Raw genomic sequence first — 20432 nt, forward strand, 5'->3', positions numbered from 1 at the left:
GTTCCTCTTCTCCCATTTACCCAAGTCCTGTGGGCCCCCTTTCATTTCTCAAATGTTCCAAGGTTCCTGCAAGCCTTGGAGAATTCCCACAGGAAGTTCCTTCTCTCTGGAGCACCCTCTCCTCATCCTCACTTTGCCCATTTCTGGGAATCCTTGACATCCTTGGCATAAATTTGTCAATGCCTTACCTTCAGATAAGACTTCCCTGAAAGTCCTCTATGCAACCTGTGTCAGTTCTTGATCCTGCATCACAGAGTGACTGTTACTATTTTAAATTACTCGTGTGTTTGTTCAGGTATTCAAAGTCTCTCCAACAGGACTGCAAGCCTGGGGGAAGGAACTGGGCCTGTCTTACTCAGAACACGGTCCTCAGTACCAAGCAGAAGAGCACACTGCCCGGCCCATCACAGTTACTCAGCACATGTTTATTCAATGCATGGTCGATCCAAGCTGGATTTCCAGGTGTCACACTTTTCAGCAGGTGCAGCAACAGAAGAGGATGTTGGCTGGGAGCACTGGGGCTCTACCAGGCTGAGCGTCTCTTCAGTTTCTGATGATTGTTGATTTGAAAGGAAGTCAATACGGTATGGTTGGAAGAATACACACCTTGGGGTTAGAAATCCTGCCTTGTCTGCTTATTACAATCCTTAGCACATTGCTTGATTTATGCAAGCCTTAGGTGTTTTTTTCTCTGTGAAATGGGGAGGATGGTATTGGTTCCTGTGAGATGTTGTGGAGATTGCATAAAGAAATGAAAGGGAAAGTTCTACACAAAAGAGTTGTGACTTCTGATAAAATCAGATCAGTCCCTTTCTTAGGTGACATCTGAAAAACAACATCAACAATTCTACAGTGAACTTCGGTGGTTCACCTGGCTACCTTTGAGTGGAGGACAGCCCTTATCTCCTTTTCAGAGATTCCTCTGTTGATTTGATGACATTTGTCAATAGAATTTACCACCATTTTTTTAGAGAAGAGTCAGCTATGGTAATTTTCTAGGGTAAAAAAAAACAACGGAAGTGTGATTCCTGACTTCTTCTAGGGAAGGCTACCTGCAACCCCCACTCAAATCTCTTGTTGTAAAGATGGAGATAACATTTATTGCATGTGTCTATGTCCAGGTTGGGGCCTTTTAATAAAAGACTTTATTCATTTTTCAATACCAAGGAAAGTAGATGTCATTTTCCTCACTGGTAAAGAAGAAGAAACTGAGGTTCCCAGAGGCTACAAGGATGAAGTGAAAACACTGGGGTTTTCAGATAGGTTCTATCTGATTTGTATTACCCATCAGTGCAAATTATGGAGTTAGTACTCAGTTTAACGCGGTTTACAGACGAGGATCTGCATTCTGGAGCCATAGTTACAGGGTTACTTCACTGTTCTGGGTTTCAATTCCCTTGATTACACATCTAACCTCAGAGACGGTTAAATGAAGCAATGAGGTTAATGTGCTTAATGCTCAACTGAGGTCTGTTCTCTTCAGTCCAAGAATGGTTGGCGCTGTCCCCAGTCCTGAAACGAGCACCTCACATCTGCCCCAAGAACAGTCCCCCAACCGAAGGACCACGCTGTCCATGGTCCTGAATATGCCCCCCACCCCAGGCCCCTTTAGTATTGAATGCAGGCGTTCCCCTTAGTTCTAAACAAGAACTCGTCAACTGCTCTCTTCCCTCTGTGGTTCCCTCTCCTCATTGGACTTTCTTCTTCCATGATTCACTTTCATTCTGCTCCTTCTGTTCGTAACTCCTGTCCCTGCCCCAGACTTAGTTCTGCTATGAGGCAAGTCTCCTGAGTCAAACCTCACAACCAGTCGCCTTAGGTGCCAAGAGGTGCTTTTTGCTTTATCTCACATAAGAACCAGTCCATTTAGTTTCAAGGGTCACTTTCGAATTCCTCAGCCCAGAATCAGAGTGCCCAGTGCCTATTCGGGATTTTGTTTCATCTTATAAACATTTATCAAGCATCAACAATGCACTGTGCACTGTGCCGGGCACAGCTGGGATATGGAGATGAACAGATGGGTTGCCCAGAGTTTTCCATCTAAATCTTTCTTATTGACTGAACTTGGACAAGTTACTTAACCTGTCCGACCCTTCAATAGCCTTTTCCGAAAAAGAGATGGATGTAATTATCTCCATCTCAAATTATGTAGTATCTCCACTATTAAATAAAAGTCAAATCTACTGGGTTCTGAATACTAAATCTTCAAGAAAAACCTGTGAGAATTTGAACAAGTCACAAGTCCTTGTAGAACTTCAGTTTCCTTATATGAAAGTTGGGGATTACTTCAATACTTGTAGGATTCTCATAGGGGTGCCCTGTGCAAAGTTTCTGGCACATGGTAAACAATAAATGTTACCTCCTACTATTAAATAGTATGACATCCAAAAATAAGTATCATTTTTATTACTAGTAATCAATGACTAGTTATTTAATAATGATTATTAATTAACAATTTCAGTAGGTAACATTATTTCATTAATACAGGTTGTAACCATTCTGTGAGGGAAGAATTATGCTCTGCATTTCACAGAAGAGGAACTAAAGCTTGGAGAGGTGAAGAAACTTGACCAAGGTTACACAGATAGTTACAGGCACTTCTAGTAGTCAAACCTGGGTCTCTCTCATTCTAAAGCTAGTGATCATTCCTCTAGACTTCGCTGCCTCTCCGTGTGAAACAAGTTGCACGTGTTTGAATCTTTGCAGTGAAGCTTGGACCTGACCTCCAAACTGGATTTCAGTGCTGACATATTAATAACATCGTTTCTAACAGAGAAGGGAGTCAGGAACACAAAAGGTCAGGGTAGAAGTTTGACGAAGGAGTACTTATTTCTACAAGGAAGGACTGGGAAAACCTCATGTACGATTTGACATTTTACTGAGCCTTGGGGATTCATAGAATTCTGAAAGTTAGAAAATGGATAGAGTGGTGGGCAACCCAGGGAGAAGGAACTGCACCAGCAGAGACATAAACATGTAACCACATTTTGCTCAAAGTCATTCAGCTAGTTGGGAACTTCAGCCCAGATTTTCAGCTCCCAACCCCGCCAACCCTTTCTAATCACCCCAGAGAGACATCCTGGTTCAGAAGAAAGAATTTAAGCTTTAGGGTCACATGAACCTGAACCCCAGCTCCAAATCCTCCTCTACTTATTTGTGTCAAATCAAGCATTTTTTCTTACTCTTGCTGACCTTCAATTTCCATCAGTAAAATAGGAACTGTATGTAAAACTGCATCATAGGATTCTTGAGAGGATTAATGGAGATTATACAGGAAAAATACTCAGCAAAGCACCTGATAGAGAGTAGACTGCTGTTAAGTGTCATTTCCTTTCTTCTTATCTTGATATTCCCTTCTCTTTCCCCCAACAGATGAGCTACACAGCCTCCTTACCTGAATAGTTCATGTAAGATGGGTCTATCAGAATAGATATGGTCTTCTTCCTTCCTTAGTGTCTCTGGTCAGTGACCAAATGGCCTGAGCATCCACTCAGGGATAGAATTTTTAGGAGTGGGGCCAGAGGGTTCAGTAGTCAGAAGATAAGGATGTCTCTTGAATTCATGCCAACCTTGGTCCTGAGCTGGAGTTCCCACCAGACCCACCTCACATGTTTACCCACCACATACTCTGAACTGGCTGTTGTCTGGGCGCTGCCAATTTGCCTCTGTCCTCTCTGCCAACAAGTGGAAAAAACAGCTTAACCAAAGCTAAGGATCTCTGAGGCCTCCCTCCCCTGATCTCTGTGGAATTAAAGAACAACTGGGAAAGTTTTTTCCCTAAATTTCAACTAGTCTTAAGGGAAAAAGGCAAAGACACCCCTAATTTAGAATCAATCTTTAAGCCGTATCACTAAGCATGCATTGGTACCCTGCTGTGTGCCAGAACGTGTTCTGTATGCTGGGAACACAAAAACCAGTCAGACTACACTTCTGTCCAAGGTCTGCAGTCAAGGTGGACGTGCAACTAGAAGAGGACCAGAAGCTGGGGAAGCAGAGAGGAAGGGGGCTAGTCTAGTTATGAGGACTCGCAAGAGGCTTTCAGGAGAATGTGGTAGCTGAATTGAAGGTTGAGAAAGACTGCCAAGATTACCTTCACTCAGCACAAGTTAAGGGACACTAAGTATGTAGAACAGACATACACTAGGTCACATGAAAGATTTATTTTTTGTCTCTCTCATGCTTTGTTTTTTATTGAAATACAGTCAGTTTACAATGTTGAGTTAACTTCTGGTGTACAGCATAGTGATTCAGTTATACATACATATTCCTTTTCATAGTCTTTTTCATTATAGACTATCACAAGATATTGAATATAATTCCCCATGCAATACAGTAGGACCTCGTTTCGTTAATCTATTTTATATGTAGTATTTAGTATCTATAAATCCCAGATTTCCAGTTTATCCCTCCACCCTGCCTTTCCCCCCGGTAACCACAAGTTTGTCTTCTATGTCTGTGAGTCTACCTCTGTTCTGTAAGTAAGTTCATTTGTGTCATTTTTTTTTAGATTTCACATATAAGTGATATCATATGGTATTTTTCTTTCTCTTTCTGATTTACTTCACTTAGTATGACAATCTCCAGGTCCACTCATGTTGCTGCAAATGACATTATTTTATTCTTTTTTATGGTTGAATATATATTGTATATATACACCACATCTTCTTTATCCAGTTATCTGAAAGTGGACATTTAGGTTGCTTCCATGTCTTGGCTATTATAAATAGTGTTGCTATGAATGCCGGGGATATTGAAGATATTTTAAAGCACTCTCCCCTTTGTCTTCTGCATGAATTTAAAATTTCTTAGTATGATATTTCAGGGCCTACATTCTATGTATCCAAGCTGCAATTCGCCACTGTCTTAGGCTTCTCCCCATGCCTGGAACACCTAGTTTCCTTTCATACTTCTGTATCTTGGCTTATTCAGATCAATCTTCCTGGAGTGCCTTCTCCTATTTCTTTTCTACTAGAGAAATGTGAGTCACCCTTTGAGGTTGAATTATTCAGAAGAGCTACCACTAGCCTCCTTTATCACTAACTCCAACCATCCCTTTTCTTTTCTTTATGGATTTTTTAATTGGTAAACTATGCACAACATGAAATTCACCATTTTAGCCATGTTTATAAGTGTACAGTTGAGTGACATCAAGTACATTCATACTGTTTTACAACCATCACCACTATCCATCTCCAGAACTCTTTTCATCTTGCAAAAGTGAAATTCTGTATCTACTAAACACTTAACCCCCATCCTTCCAGCCCATGGAAATCACCGTTATACTTTCTGTCTCTTTTAATCTAACTCATATTAGTGGAATCATACAGTGCTTTTTTCTGTGATTGGCTTATTTCACTTAGCATAATGTCCTCAAGGTTCATCCATGTTGTGGCATGTGTCAGAATTTTCTTCCTTTTTAAGACCATCTAATATTCCATTGCATGGACAGACATTTGGTTTATTCATTCATCTGTCAATGAACACTTGCTTCCACCTTAGAGCAATAGTAAATAACACTGCTGTGAACATGGGTATACAAATATCTCTCTAAGACCCCATTTCCAATTGTGATACCAACCCCATTTTGTTCAATGCTGCCTAGGGCTAGTTGGATGTCTTTAGATCATGGGACACACCAACTCCAAAGTCCAGCTGTATCCAGCTGAGAAAGGGCCAGGAGTTGGGGCTATTATAAGAGGCAGGAGGAAGATGAGTCAAGCATGGACTGAATTCAGGATTCTGATGGCCTATTTGACATCTTGGAAGACCCCTTTAGGTTACAAGCAAAAAAAAAAAAAATCAAACTCAAAATTAAGATTAAAAATGAAATGAAATTAGAAAACAAACTTATGGTTACCAGCAGGGAAAGGGGAGGGTAGAGGGATAAATTGGGAGTTTGGGGTTGGCAGAAACTAACTACTATACATAAAATAGATAAACAATAAGGTCCTGCTGTATAGCGCAGGAACTATATTCAATACCTTGTAATAGCCTATAATGAAAGAGAATATGAAAAGGAATATATATATGTGTATGTGTGTGTATATATATATATCTGAATCACTATGCTGTACATCAGAAATTAACACAACATTGTAAACCAACTATACTTCAATTTATAAAACTTATATGGAACCATCAAAGACCTAGAATTGCCAAAGCATTACTGAAGAAAAAGAAAGAGGCTGGAGGAATAACTCTCCCAGACTTCAGATAATACTATAGAGTAATCAAGACAGCATGGTATTGGTACAAAAACAGACATATAGACCAATGGAACAGAATAGAGAGCCCAGAAATGAACCCACAAACTTTTGGTCAACTCATCTTTGACAAAGGAGGCAAGAATATACAATGGAATAAAGACAGTCTCTTCAGCAAATGGTGTTGGGAAAACTGGACAGCAGCATGTAAAGCAATGAAGCTAGAACACTCCCTTACACATACACAAAAATAAACTCAAAATGGATCAAAGACTTAAACATAAGACAAGATACAATAAACCTCCTAGAAGAAAATATAGGCAAAACATTATCTGACATACATCTCAAAAATGTTCTCCTGGAACAGTCTACCCAAGCAATAGAAATAAAAGCAAGAATAAACAAATGGGACCTAGTGAAACTTATAAGCTTCTGCACAGCAAAGGAAACCATAAGTAAAACAAAAAGACAACCTACGGAATGGGAGAACATTTTTGCAAATGAAACCAACAAAGGCTTAATCTCCAGAATATATAAGCAGCTCATATGACATAATAAGAAAAAAACAAACAACCCAATCCAAAAATGGGCAAAAGACCTAAACAAGCAATTCTCCAAGGAAGAAATACAAATGATCAATAGGCACATGAAAAAATGCTCAATATCACTAATTATCAGAGAAATGCAAATCAAAACTACAATGAGGTTTATCACCTCACACCAGTCAGAATGGCCATCATTCAAAAATCTGCAAATGACAAATGCTGAAGAGGCTGTGAAGAAAAGGGACCCCTCCTACACTGCTGGTGGGAATGCAGTTTGGTGCAGCCACTATGGAAAACAGTATGGAGATTCCTCAAAATACTAGGAATAGACCTACTGTATGACCCAGGAATCCCACTCCTGGGCATATATCCAGAAGGAACCCTACTTCAAAATGACACCTGCACCCCAGTGTTCATAGCAGCACTATTTACAATAGCCAAAACATGGAAACAGCCTAAATGTCCATCAACAGATGACTGGATAAAGGAGAAGTGGTATATTTATACAATGGAATATTATTCAGCCATAAAAACTGACAACATAATGCCATTTGCAGCAACATGGATGCTCTTGGAGAATGTCATTCTAAGTGAAGTAAGCCAGAAAGAGAAAGAAAAATACCATATAAGATCGCTCATATGTGGAATCTGAAAAAAAAAAAACATAAATACAGAACAGAAACAGACTCATAGACATAGAATACAAACTTGTGGTTGCCAAGGGGGTGGGGGGTGGGAAGGGACAGACCAGGATTTCAAAATGTAGAGTAGATAAACAAGATTATACTGTATAGCACAGGGAAATATATACAAGATTGTATGGTAGCTCACAGAGAAAAAAATGTGACAATGAATTATATATATGTTCATGTATAACTGAAAAATTGTGCTCTACACTGGAATTTGACACAACATTGTAAAATGATTATAAATCAATAAAAATGTTAAAAAAAAAATAAAAATGGAATGTATTGACCCATGAACTGAATACCCAGAGTAACATGACGCAGAGAAACCCAGATACTGCAACAAGGGCGTCAGGATCCAGTGTCTTTCCCCATCCGATGAAGCTTCTTGCCTCTATATGGGTTTTATTCATGATATGACCCTCCTAGGTGCCTCTGGGCAGGTCCAGATCTACCTCCCACCAGTCTCAGATTCATCAGAAAAGAGTCTCCCCTCAAGAGGACCAGCACAAATCTTGAGACTTAGTCTGACTGGACTGACTTGAGTCCTGTGCTAATCTCAGAAACAAAAATTGCTCATGGAGATAAAATACAGTAATGGCTCCAGGAAAAAGTCACAGCCAACTGAAGCAGCCAGAGTGAGGAGCAACAGCTCTCCCTGCCCCAAAGGCTGGAGGCACGACTGGCCAGAGAAAGGGGAAGAGGGTGATGGGCACACATCATTGCAGGTGTCTCTGCCCCGCTGCCTTAGGGTGTCACGCTAGTGCTTGCTGCCCTTTTGACCCCCCGGGAAGGAGACCCCAGGGAAAGTCCTGAGAAGCAGATCTGAATACTCACTCATTTTTTATTCATTCTTTGGTAAACATTTATTGAGTGACTGCTATGTACCAGAAATGGTGCCAGCTGCTGAGGATAAGGTCATAAGCAGAATTAGCTGGGGTCCACTTAGAGTTTAGTGGGAAACAACAGGCATTAACCTAATCATCACACAGATACAACTAAAACTGTAACTGAATAGACATTTTTCCAAAGAAAATATACAAATGACCAACAGGTATCTGAAACAGTGCCTGGCATTGCTGATCAACGGGGACATGCAAATCAAAACCACAATGAGATATCACTGTTGGAATGGCTATCATCAAAAAGACAAGGGAGAGGGGTGAGGGGTATAGCTCAGTGGTAGAGCGAGTGCTTGGCATGCACGAGGTCCTGGGTTCAATCCACAGTGCCTCCATCAAGGAGGGAAAATGAAATAAATCGTTTTAAAAAAGACAAGAGATAACAAGTGTTTGCAAGGATGTGGAGAAAAGGGTACCCTGGTGCACTGTTGGTAGGAATGTAAACTGATGCAGCCACTATGGAAAACAGTATGGAGATTCTTCAGGAAAATAAAAATAGAACTACCATATAATCCTGCAACCCCACTTCTTCATTATACCCAAAGGAAACAAGAACAGGATCTTGCAGAGACACCTGCACTCCCACATTTACTGCAGCATTATTCACAATAACCAAGATGTGAAAACAACCCGAATGCCCATCAGTGAATACGTGGATAAAGAAAGTACCATTCAGCCATGAGAAAGGACATACTTACACCAAAACATAATCGCAAAAAATATTGCACAGGACACACTTACACTCAAAAATTATTTATTGTTTAGCAGAAATTCAAATTAACTGGGGGTCCTGTGTTTTTACTTGCCAAGTCCAGCAACACCTCTTCCATGGAAACTGTGCTAGTATTGTGCTTTTAAACACAGATACAGCTGGTGCTCCAGGAACAGAACCGTACCCACCTCAGCAGAGTGCCTGAATGATGTCTGCATGAAACAAGCCATTAGGGAGATGCTGGCGCCATTGTCAAAGCAGGGAATCATAAGGTAAGAGACAGACAGAATTCAGTTTGATGCACACTGAGGAACCCAAAGAGCACGCTGGGTAGGGATGTCCAGCAAACAGCCGGATGAATGTTTCTGGAATCAGAAAGGGGATGGAATGTGGGTCCCTCTTCTTTGGACAAACAGACGCCCCAGGGCAGCCTTCACCTCCTTGTTCCGAAGGCTGTAGATGAGGGGGTTGAGCATGGGGGTCACCAGGGTGTAGGACAGGGACACCACCTGCTTGCTCTCCGGCGAGTAGCTGGCCTTGGGTCGCAGGTGGATGACCCCTGTTGTGCCGTAAAACAGAACCACCACAATGAGGTGGGAGGCACACGTGGACAGGGCCTTGTGGCGCCCCCTGGCGGACGGCATCCGTAGCACAGTGGCCAAGATCCCGACGTAGGACGTGGCTATCAGACAGAAGGGAACCATGATGACCAGCACTGTGGCCGCCAACACGTTGGCTTCGAAGAGCCTGGTGTCCGCACACACCAGGCTCAGCAGAGGAGCGATGTCACAGAAGAAGTGGCGGATGCCACGTGGCCCGCAGAAAGGGAAGCGGAAGAGCCAGGCGGTGAAGACCAGCGACACGGGGACTCCGGCCAGCCAGCACGCGGCGGCCAGCAGGTGGCAGAGGCGGGGGCTCATGATGGCGCCGTAGCGCAGGGGCCTGCAGATGGCCACGTAGCGGTCCCAGGCCATGGCGGTCAGGAGGAAGCACTCGGACGTGACGCACGACAGCACCAGGAGCAGCTGCAGGGCGCAGCCGGCGGGGGACACGCCCAGCCCGGGCCGCAGCAGGGTCACCAGCAGCCGGGGCACAACGTCCAGCGAGAAGCAGAGCTCCAGCAGGGCCAGCTGGCGCAGGAAGAAGTACATGGGCGCGCGCAGGGCCGGGTCCCGCGCGGTCAGCAGCGCGATGAGCGCGTTGCCCAGCAGCGCGAGCAGGAACGCGGGCAGCGAGAGCGCGGCGAGCAGCGGGCGCAGCGCGGGCAGGTGCGCGAAGCCCAGCAGCGCGAAGTCGCCGGCCGAGCTCCGGTTGGCCGCGGGCGGGGCCGCGGGGGCGCCCGGGGGAGCCCAGGCCGCCGGCATGGGCCCGGGGGTGCGGAGGGGCCGAGCCCGGGGGCGGCGGAGCCTGGGGGAGGGGAAGCGGTCAGGAGAAGCATGCAGTGGAGACGTGCGCCTGCCCGGCCTCTGTCCCCCACAGGGCGCGCGACACGGGGCGGCGAGCGAGCGTCACAAAAGGCAGCTCGGACCGTGCCCCGCGCGGGGGCCCCCCTTGCCTGCGCAGTGGACGCGGAATGAGACCCAAAGGCCTTACCGAGACCCCCGGCCCCGCCCACCTCTCTGACTCCGCATCACTGAAATCCTAGTTCTCATCGTCAAGAGAAATTTGAGAACTACAACTATAAAAACTGCTTTTTATTTAAGAAGAAATGCACACGGGGACCTCCTTCGGTTTGAGCTATACTGAAGGCTGAGAAACACTGTTCTAGAACACTGCCAAAAAGTAACAAAACGCCGACATGGGGGCGGAAAACCTGTGATAGCTCATAAGGTGCATCCGTTTGTATAAACTGTCTACCGAATCCCTGTCTGGGGCAGTTAACTTTCATGTAACTCCTCGGGGAAAAGAGCTTCCTCTTCCTGCTGCAACCGGACTTTTGATTGTCTTTTCAATACAAAAATTTCTGACTGCTTTACACATTTTTTAGAATCTTCCTCCTATTACAGTGCTGGACCATTGTGCCGATCAGCCTACCCACCTCTGCTCGCTGCCCAACACCCGTCGCAACCACCACACTCAGCACAGTCCACGTCCCTTCCTGTGAAAAGCACACGGGACTTATTTCGTACCAGGCGTGGGTTTAAGCACGTTACCGGGGAGCGGAATCCTCGTGACCGTCCCACAAACGAGGTACTGCCTTGCCCGGCTTGCAGTGCGGAGACCCAACAGTGAAGTAACTTCCAGCTCCGCACAACTCAGCACGCCAGCTGATGTCTGAACCTCGGCCAGAATGACTAACCAGGATGCCCATGCTCTTGGTGCCTGGATTCAGGGCTTTCCTGATCATCCTCAGTTTAGCGTTTGGCCAGGAGAGGCTGTTGGTGATTTGAGAGGTTTTGCTAGGGCTCTGGAGAGGATTTCCTGGACCCCGGCTCCTCAGGCGGCGCTCAGGGGTGGGGAGCGTCCCGTCACTGGGCGTGCTTGGAAATGCAGAGCCTCAGCCCCACCCAGACCTACTGAATCGGAATCTGTCTCGTGATGGCGGTCTGGGTGATCTGAGAGCACACTAAGGCCTGAAACGTGCTCTAACCACTTTTCTTCTCATTGGTCGCCCTTGTGGGTCACTGGCTTTAATGAGAACAGTGTCTACACTCTGCCTGGGGGCGGGGGCGGGTCTCCCCTGCAAGCAACAGCTACTGGCCATAATGTATTGATCTCATCTTTCTTATAGGAAGAATGACAGAAACAGAGAGACAGACAGACAGAGAAACAGAGATACATAGATAGAGAGAAATTATTAAAAATCTTGGTGAAACTTGAAGAATGTTTCAGGGGTTTTATGTCAGACGAATCTGACCACTGGTCTCTTGGAACAGTAAGAATATTCAAATCTGATAAACAGCTCTCAAATTGTTCAGCTGGGCCCACAAGGTAAGAAAGGCTCACAAAACCTCTTGGTGATGTTCTCTGAGGGCAGGGACCTTCTCCGCCTGCGTCCCTGCTGAATCCCTGCTCCTCAGCACATAGAGGTGAATTCCCTATTTGAGGACACCCTCTCTGGAGTAATTCCTCCTGCACTGTGATTTCCAGATACTGGCTGTTAATGTCCTCTAAAGCCCTCCCACTCCCACTGCGGCCATGGCTGGGATGACCAAGAACATGATGCAGAATGACAACCACCTCTGTTAACCCAGCCCCTCCTTCCATGCAGCCCAGACGCACCTAGAATACTCCCCTCCGTGCAGGAAAGCAACAGTCTGCCTTGAAGTTATTCTCCTAAACAGAAGTTTAACAGAAACAGCCTGAATGGTGGAATGCTTGCAAGGAGAGGACAGAATTAGAGCTTAGCGTACCCACCAAATATGAGGGGTAAGAACAGTCCAAGGAGAGAGCTCAGACAAGCTGTGCAACCTTGAGCGAGTGGGTTAACCTTGATGAGGCCTCCATTCACTCACCTGAAAAGGCGATGTGACAATACCGATGGTTCTGGGCTGGTGGGAGGAGAGAGGCCAGGCAAATGGTAGTTGCCCCCAAACATTTCAGGGAGCTGGCTTTAAAGTCAACCAGATGGAACCTTAAACCCAAGTTGTCTGCCCCCATAAGACTGTCTTGAGAATTCACTGAAATCATGTAGAAGCCTTGGGGCAAAATAAAGCACTCTCTAGCAACGCCCATCAACCCATCACCACTGCCGTCGTCCCTGCTCCAGCCCCCACCACGCTCACCACCATTACCACCTCGCTATCATCACCACCATCCTCACCACCAGTGTTACCACCATCATTATCATCACCACCGCCATCGTCATCAGCACCAAAGAATGCTAACACTACCATGCACCGTTACAACTTATCATCAACGTCAGGAGAGGGGCTGGGGCTGTCCCAGCATCCCTGGCAGGCAGAGCCCAGCCCTCTCTCCCCCTCACAGCCTGGACCCCTTCCTCTTTGCAGAACTCACCTTCTCCTTTCTGCTCTATCTAGAGCCAAGGACAAATCTCCAACTGCTCAGCACGCCCTACCCTGATCCAGAAGCTGCCAGGGCTGACTGGGATCACAGGAGCCAGAGATTTCAATCTTTGGCTCTGGCCACAGAATGAGAGCTCTGAGGACTCGACCCCCAGAGAATTCATCACCAGCTCTGTGCCTGTGTGCCCCGAGTGAAGGCAGGGGGAGGTGGGAACTGTGGAGTCTGCTTCCCTGGAGGCTGTGGTCCCCTCCGTATCCCCCCCTCCTGGGCTTCTCCATTGCATGGCCCTTCTGACCTCTGCCTCCAGGATGTCCCAGAGGGGCTGGATTCTGCCTGATCCTATCCCTCACACAAGAAACCCACATTCTTCACCCTGGCATTCGAGCCCCTTCAAATTCTCCCCAGCCCAATTCTCCCACCCTCATGGGTCACCATGTCCTGGCCTCTCTTCCCCACACCTCCATGACCCCTGGTTCTGCTAGGGAAGCTGAAATAATCTCTTGTGTTTAAGATGTGTGCTCTTCCCTCTTTGGCTGCCACACTCCAATATTAAAAGTACAAACAGCCATTTAGAGGGCCTTATTACAGAAAATGAAAATACTAGCTACTGATGATGGTGGCTGGGTGGGTGGTGGCTCTGCGATCAAACTTCCCTGCTTTCTTGCTTCAGTGAAGGGTTTGACCACGAGGACCCACAGTTTTCTCTTCTATAAATGGGGCGTAGAAGTAGTGCCTACCTCCTAATGGGTGTGTGTGTGTGTGTGTGTGTGTGTGTGTGTGTGTGTATGGTGAAACAAATAAACCCTGCTTCTAAGGGATTGCACAATGCCTGGTCCCAGAAGTGCTCTCCGGTGCGGCTGTCACCGCGTGCCTAGCCGCAGCCGAACCGCCTCCCCAGGGCCTGCACCCGTCCACACCGCACTGTGAGCACTCTTACGTGTGTCTGCAGAACAAGTGAGCGAGTGAGCAGATGACTGCTGTCATTTGTTGAATGCCAACTTTGTGCGAGATGCCTGCTGACGTGTTTTGCCAACTGTGAATCAGTTTACAAAGTCACAAAAGACATTAAAAATGGAATAGGGCAAAGACCATCAACATCTCAGGACAAAAGGGTCAGTGAAGTTTTGTCTGTACGTGTGTCGTTACCTACACCGACATTGGTACTTCTTCCTGTCCGCTTCTATCTGTGTCCCTCTCTACATCCGCATCAATGTCAGGTCCATGTTGAAATCTGTGCTGATGGATCTGTATGTCCTTCTTCCAGGTCCGCTAGTTTCAGATTCCACATTTCAGTGAGATCATGCAGTCCTGTCTTTCTCTGCAGGGCTTAGCATAAAGCCCCCCGGATCCATCAGTGCTGTCAAAAATGGCTCTGGAGCCCGACTGCCTCCGTGTGACGATCACGTGTCACTCCCTCGCTGGTGGGCTGCCTAACGTGCCGTGCCTTCATTTTCTCAGGGGTTATACGTGTAAAATGAGGACCCCGGTACTCATCTACCTCATAAGGTTATCCCGCAGCTTGAATTACAACACATAAAGCCCTTATTATGTGTAACCTATTATATCTGGGGAACAATGAATGCTTTACATTGGATTGGGGGCAAAAAAAAAAAAAACACAACACACATGAAAGTCCATGCCTGGCATATACCTTATTTATTCCAACCTGACAATGATTCTGTTGGATGGATCTTTTGCCCTCTGTCAAGGGTTGGTCGTCTGTGGCCCTGTGTCCAGTGTCTGTGGTCCTCAAGCAAAAATAAAATAAACATTTTCAAATTTCAACGTTCGTAGGTAAAGAGCTTTTGGCGAACACCATCACACTCATTCATGGATTGTCTGTGGCCCTCAGGCCGCAGTGGCGGAGCTGAGCGGTCGCGACAGAGAGCGTGTAGCTGGCAAAGCGGAAAATGTTCACCCTCCGGCCCTTTACAGAAAATGCTGGCGGGCCCCTGACCTATGCACAGAGGTCTGTAAAGACAGCGCACCCAAAGACGCACAGAGATTCAGGCGGACAGTGCGGCGCGCGCAAGACCAAAGTCACGCGTCAGAGCCAGGAGGGAGCTTCCAGCTCCGCGCCTGCAGCCGGGCGGGCTCAGCGCAGCTCCGAGCGCGACCCCCGCAGCCGGGCGAGGGCGTAGCGGGCTGCCGCGTGGACCTCGCGGTTTCGAAGGCTGTAGATGAGTGGGTTCAGGACAGGCGTGACGACCAGATAGAAGACAGCCACCAGCTTGTGGCGCCTGGCGGGGAGGGCGCTGGAGCCCCGCGGGCGCAGGTACATGGCGGTCACCGTGCCGTAGAAGAGCCCCACCACGGCCAGGTGGGAGCCGCAGGTGGACAGCGCCTTGAGGCGGCTCTCGGCGGACGGCAGCTTGCCCACGGCCGCCAGAATCAAGGCGTAGGAGGCGAGGATGAAGGTCAAAGGCACCAGGAGGATGGGCGTGCCCAGGCCGTAGACCAGCAGCTGGTTGGCGGAGGTGTCCGCACACGCCGTCCTCAGCACAGCGGGCAGCTCGCAGAAGAAGTGGTCGACGGCCGGCCGCCCGGGGCAGAAGCGCAGGCGCAGCGCGGCCGCGGCGTTGGGCGCCGACAGCGCGAAGCCCAGCGCCCAGGCGGCGGCGGCCAGCGCGGCGCAGCGCGGGGGCGTCACGAGCGCCGCGTAGCGCAGGGGCTGGCGCACGGCCAGGCAGCGGTCCAGCGCCATGGCGGCCAGCAGCAGGGCCTCGCAGCTGCCCAGGGAGATGCCCACGTAGAGCTGCGCCCCGCAGCGCGCCGGGGAGAGGGTGGCTCGGCGGGCCCTCATGTGCACCAGAGCCTGCGGGAGCGTGGTGCTCACGTACGCCGTGTCCAGCAGCGCCAGGTGGGCGAGCAGGCGGTACATGGGCCGGTGCAGCCGCCGGTCCAAGGCGATCAGCCCCACCAGGGCGCCATTGCCCAGCACCGTGGCCAGATAGGCCACCAGGAGCGCCGCCCACAGCAAGGGCCGCAGGGAGGGCGGGGCCCCCAGCCCCAGCAGCACGAAGTCTGAGGTCCCCGACTCATTCCAGGCAGCCGGGCGCATCCTGCGGGAGAAGCGCAGGTGTGAGGCCCCACTGCAGCCCCTCGTGGGCTGAAGGTGTCGGCACTGGTCCTTTTCCCATCTCTGTACTTTGCCTCTCCTCCTCCCCACCCGTCTCTTTCCTTCTCTCTCTGTCTGTTTCTCTCCCTCCCTCTCTCCCAGCTCTCATCTCTCTACTGCTCCCTAACTTTCCATTCAAAGAATAACGATCATAAAATCCATCTCTCAGGGTCTGTAAGGCTGAACGAATGGATTCGCCCAGCACAGTGCCTCACATGCACTATTATATTTTTCTTTCTTTCCTCTCTTTTTTCTCCATCTTCCCATACCGTTCACGTTTCTCTGCTTTTCCTGTCATTTTTAAGTGTTCCCGATTCCCTCTCTCCTCTGCCTCTTATCTCATATTTCTCCGTCTCCACATCTCAGTTTCTGTTTCATAATAACACCAGCAGCTACCATTGCCTGAGCACCAAGTGTGTGTCGGACGTTCCACTCAGCACTTTGTGCGGATTAACTCATTTGTCGCCAGGAAAGGGGGTATTGTTATTCCAAGTTTACACACAAGGTAGTACGTTCTGAGACAAGTCTTTTGTTCATGTCAATCTGAAGAAAAAACAAACCGAGAAACAAACCAAGCCATGCCTGGCTGCTAAGCCCATGCCTTTAACCATTACACCCAACTTTATTCCTGTCTCCGCTCTCTGCCTTTTCAGCCCTTATTCCTCCCATCCTTCTCTTGTCTTATTGCACTGGCTAAGAACTCAAGTACAGCGTGGAACACTGGCAGCGAGAGCAGCCGTTCTTGCCTTGCCCCTGACCTTCATGGGGATTCAGCTAGTGCTTACTGTTGTTTAATGTTTGCTGACTTTATTATTGCCTTTCCTGGGTCAGGGAAAGTTGTCTCTTTCCCTAAATTACTAAGATACTTACCTGGACCATGAGTAAACACTGTGTTGTATCTAATGATTTTCTGCCATTGGTTATTTTTAATTACCATATATTCTCCAACCTGTTGATGTGAGTTGCACTGACATACATTACAAAATTATATCCTTTTTTTTTTTTCAGTGGAGGTACTGGAGATTGAACCCAGGACCTCGTGCTCTACCCCTGAGTTACTATCCTCCCCCCCATCTAATCATTTTTGAGCACCAACCATGTCCTAGGCAATATTTCAAGAGCTTTTCCATGAATGAGCACATTCCATCCTCACAAATACCCTACGAGGTAAGTTTTACTCTTATTATTTCTATGTTATTATTAATTATTTTCTTGTTATTGTCATCTTTTATATGAGAACACTGAGGTACAGAGAGGTCAACTAATTTGCCCAAGTCAATGTAAGTATTTAAGCATTCAAGTTGGGGTTCAAACTTTACCCTCAATGACATTCCAGTTATACTGAATACCTTATCTTTGCATTCCTGGAATAAACTTTGTTTCATGTTGTAGAAATATTTTTATAGAATGCTGGATGTGTTTAATTAAGAGTTCATTTAGAAGTTTTGTTTCATATTCACTATAATTTTTTCTTATACTATTTTCAACCTGTTACCACTTTTGTTGTTGTTGTTGTTTGGGGGGTGGGGGAGGTAATTAGGTTTACTTATTTATTAATTCAAATGGAGGCACTTGGGATTGAACCCAGGACCTTCTACATGCTAAGTATGTGCTCTACCACTGAGCTTTACCCTCCCCCATCAACCTGACATCAGGTCAGAGTTGTCCATGCCTGAAGCAAGCTAGATAGCTTTCTCCCTTTTTCTATTTTCTGTAACATTTTGTATAAGAATTGGATAATTAATTACTTGGAAGATTTGGTAAAATCTCATTGTGTTCTCTCTTCATTTCTCTCTCTCTCTCTCTCTCCCCCTCTGTCTCTGTCTCTCTCTCCTATTTTATTTCCATTATTCTCCCTTATCCATTTCCCCTCCATTTCTGTCTTTCTGTCTTCATCTCTCTTCCTTCCAGGCTTCTGCCACTCCCTCTCTCTCACCACACGTCAGGGATGTGTGTGTATGTGGGGGTCACAAGAGCCCATTCCCCCAGTGGATCATGACCCATGACCATGACCCATGACATTAGCCCAGGGGTAGTGTATACACCACCCAGTCCCACTCTGCTACCTCCTCCTCTTTCTCTCCTCTCCGCCTCTCCCTGCATTTCTTTCTCCAGCCTCCTCCCATCTTCCTGTTTCTGAAATCTCCTTCCACTGTCCTCTCTTCTACTCCATGCACCGAGCACAATTAACCCTGAGGTCCACGGCTGTGCTTCAGGAGTCTGCTGACGCCCAACACAAGTCACGAGGTGCCTCTGTCCATTTGCTGGGAGGAGGGGGACTTCCTCCAGGAGCTCCCTGACCTGCACAAGGGTGAGAGCCCCCAGCCAGCGCTTCCCCCATCTCCTCCTCCCCGACTCCACTTCTCCTTCCCATCTCTCGAGTTGACTTTTCCTTCCCCCGCCCACACTTCCTCTTGCTCTCTCACAATCCATTCATTTTCTCTCTCTCCCTCCCCCTCTCTCTCCCTCCTTTCCACTCTGCTTCCATGCCCCACGTTTTCCTTGCATGTCTGTATATCCCTGGGTTTTACTTTCTCTGTTTCCCCCATGTCTCTTACTATAGATCCTATCACTGAGTGATTCTTTTTCCTCTCTCACGCCCTCTTCCCTTCCTTCCTTCTTTAGCTTCTGTCCATGTCTGTTCCTTCCCTTGCCTTCTTTCTGTCTGGCTTTGTTTATCTCTACGTCTTTCTCCTTCTTTTCCTTCTGCTCACCCTTATCCTCATGCACTTATCATCTCTCTTCCCCCCTCCTTCCTTCCCTTACTACACTCATATTCCCCGCAGTTCTCGGTTTCCTCCTCCCCCGTAGATTTCTCCATCTCCCCTCTGCCTCATCATTCTCTCCCCTCATCTTCCTGTTTGTCCTCGCCCTTCATCTCTCATCATCCTTCCCAACTTTTTCTCTGGCTCCTCCCTCCTCCCTCACCCTTTTCTCCCTCCTTCTCCCTTCTCAGTACCAACAGGTGACATCAGTCCACTGCAGGGACCAGCGGGCTCCCAGGACTCTGGTCTCTGCTCCTCCTGTTATGGTCAAGCACAGGGCAGGCAGTGAACAGATGAGAAATCTGGCCTGTTCCTCTCTCAGGAAGTCTGAAGGCAGCACCCATCTTTTAAGAGTCATGAGGCTCATGTTGGTCTTGTTCCCAGCTGACCACATCCCCAGGGCTGACCCCAGGGCCTGGCATTGAGGAAATGCCCAAATAAATTTGCTGAAACAGTGGAGGATAGTGGCTGAAAGCAGGGGTCTCTGCAATCAATTGGTTCCATAAAGATTCTGCCTCTGTCGCAGAATAAGGATGTAGACTCTCCGTGCCTCGGTTTCCCCATTTATAAGATGCAGACACTTACTATAGCTAACTCACAAGTTTTTTTAAGAATATGTGAGTTAAGCAAGCAGTACAACGGCACTGTAGTCCTAGACCTGATTATTGTTTCAGCAATGGATAATAATCCAGTTCCTAGTTAGGGATAGTCTGTTGGACAGCCTGGAGTGTGGAAGCTGACATTTCTGTTAGGTGAGGAAGAACGGGGCATTTCGAGTCTATACAGAAGCATGTCTAGGTCTGCTAACAATAATGGAGAAGCCAGCTGAAGGTCTTTGCTAAAGCTCTTTGGAAAGAGAATAATTATATAGGGTGTGTGCATGCATGCATGTGTGCTTTTCTCTTCAGCCAACAAATATATTTTGTGTACACTTCATAGGCTGGACGTGGTGTTAGGGGCTGGAGGTGGAAAGATGGCCAAAACCGACGGATTTCCTTTCCTGTTAGAGTTACTTCATTTATCTTCAACACAGCCTAGATTTCCAGATCTACCTTTATGTTAAAATCCCTAATAATAAGTTGTTTCTTCAAAATGCTACAGTATCGACTTTACTGTCATTTTAAACTAATGTTGGAGAATGCAGTCTCAAAAATCTGACAGTTTTCAAACTGTGGATACCAGATCTTTCACTTTAAAATGTTCGATACGTGATTACCAGGGAGGAAGAGGGTATAAATTAGGAGTTTGGGATTAATAGATACATATTACTATATATAAAACAGATAAACAACAAGGACCAACTGTATAGCACAGGGAACTATATTCAATTTCTTGTAATGAACTGTAATGGAAAAGAATCTGAAATATATATATATATATAAAAGTGTATGTGTATAACTGAATCACTTTGCTGTACACCTGAAACTAACATTGTAAACTGACTACACTTCAATAAAAAATAAGAACTTTAGGGGGAGGGTATAGCTCAAGTGGTAGAGCACATGCACAAGGTCCTGGGTTCAATCCCAAGG

The 20432-nt window shown here is 47.0% G+C and overlaps 2 protein-coding genes across 2 annotated transcripts; both read right to left on the reverse strand.

Moving 5' to 3' along the window:
* Positions 1 to 9419: 9419 nt before the first annotated feature.
* On the reverse strand, positions 9420 to 10412 carry LOC116665938 (olfactory receptor 10A7-like). Its single transcript, XM_032487363.1, has one exon. The coding sequence runs from the start codon at positions 10410 to 10412 to the stop codon at positions 9420 to 9422; it is 993 nt and encodes a 330-aa protein (XP_032343254.1).
* Positions 10413 to 15112: 4700 nt separating this feature from the next.
* LOC116665939 (olfactory receptor 2G3-like) lies at positions 15113 to 16078 on the reverse strand. Its single transcript, XM_032487364.1, has one exon. It carries the CDS (start codon positions 16076 to 16078, stop codon positions 15113 to 15115), a length of 966 nt encoding a protein of 321 aa, XP_032343255.1.
* Between the last annotated feature and the right edge of the window lie 4354 nt (positions 16079 to 20432).

Source organism: Camelus ferus, chromosome 9 (assembly GCF_009834535.1).
Source record: "Camelus ferus isolate YT-003-E chromosome 9, BCGSAC_Cfer_1.0, whole genome shotgun sequence".
NCBI classification, from domain to species: domain Eukaryota; kingdom Metazoa; phylum Chordata; class Mammalia; order Artiodactyla; family Camelidae; genus Camelus; species Camelus ferus.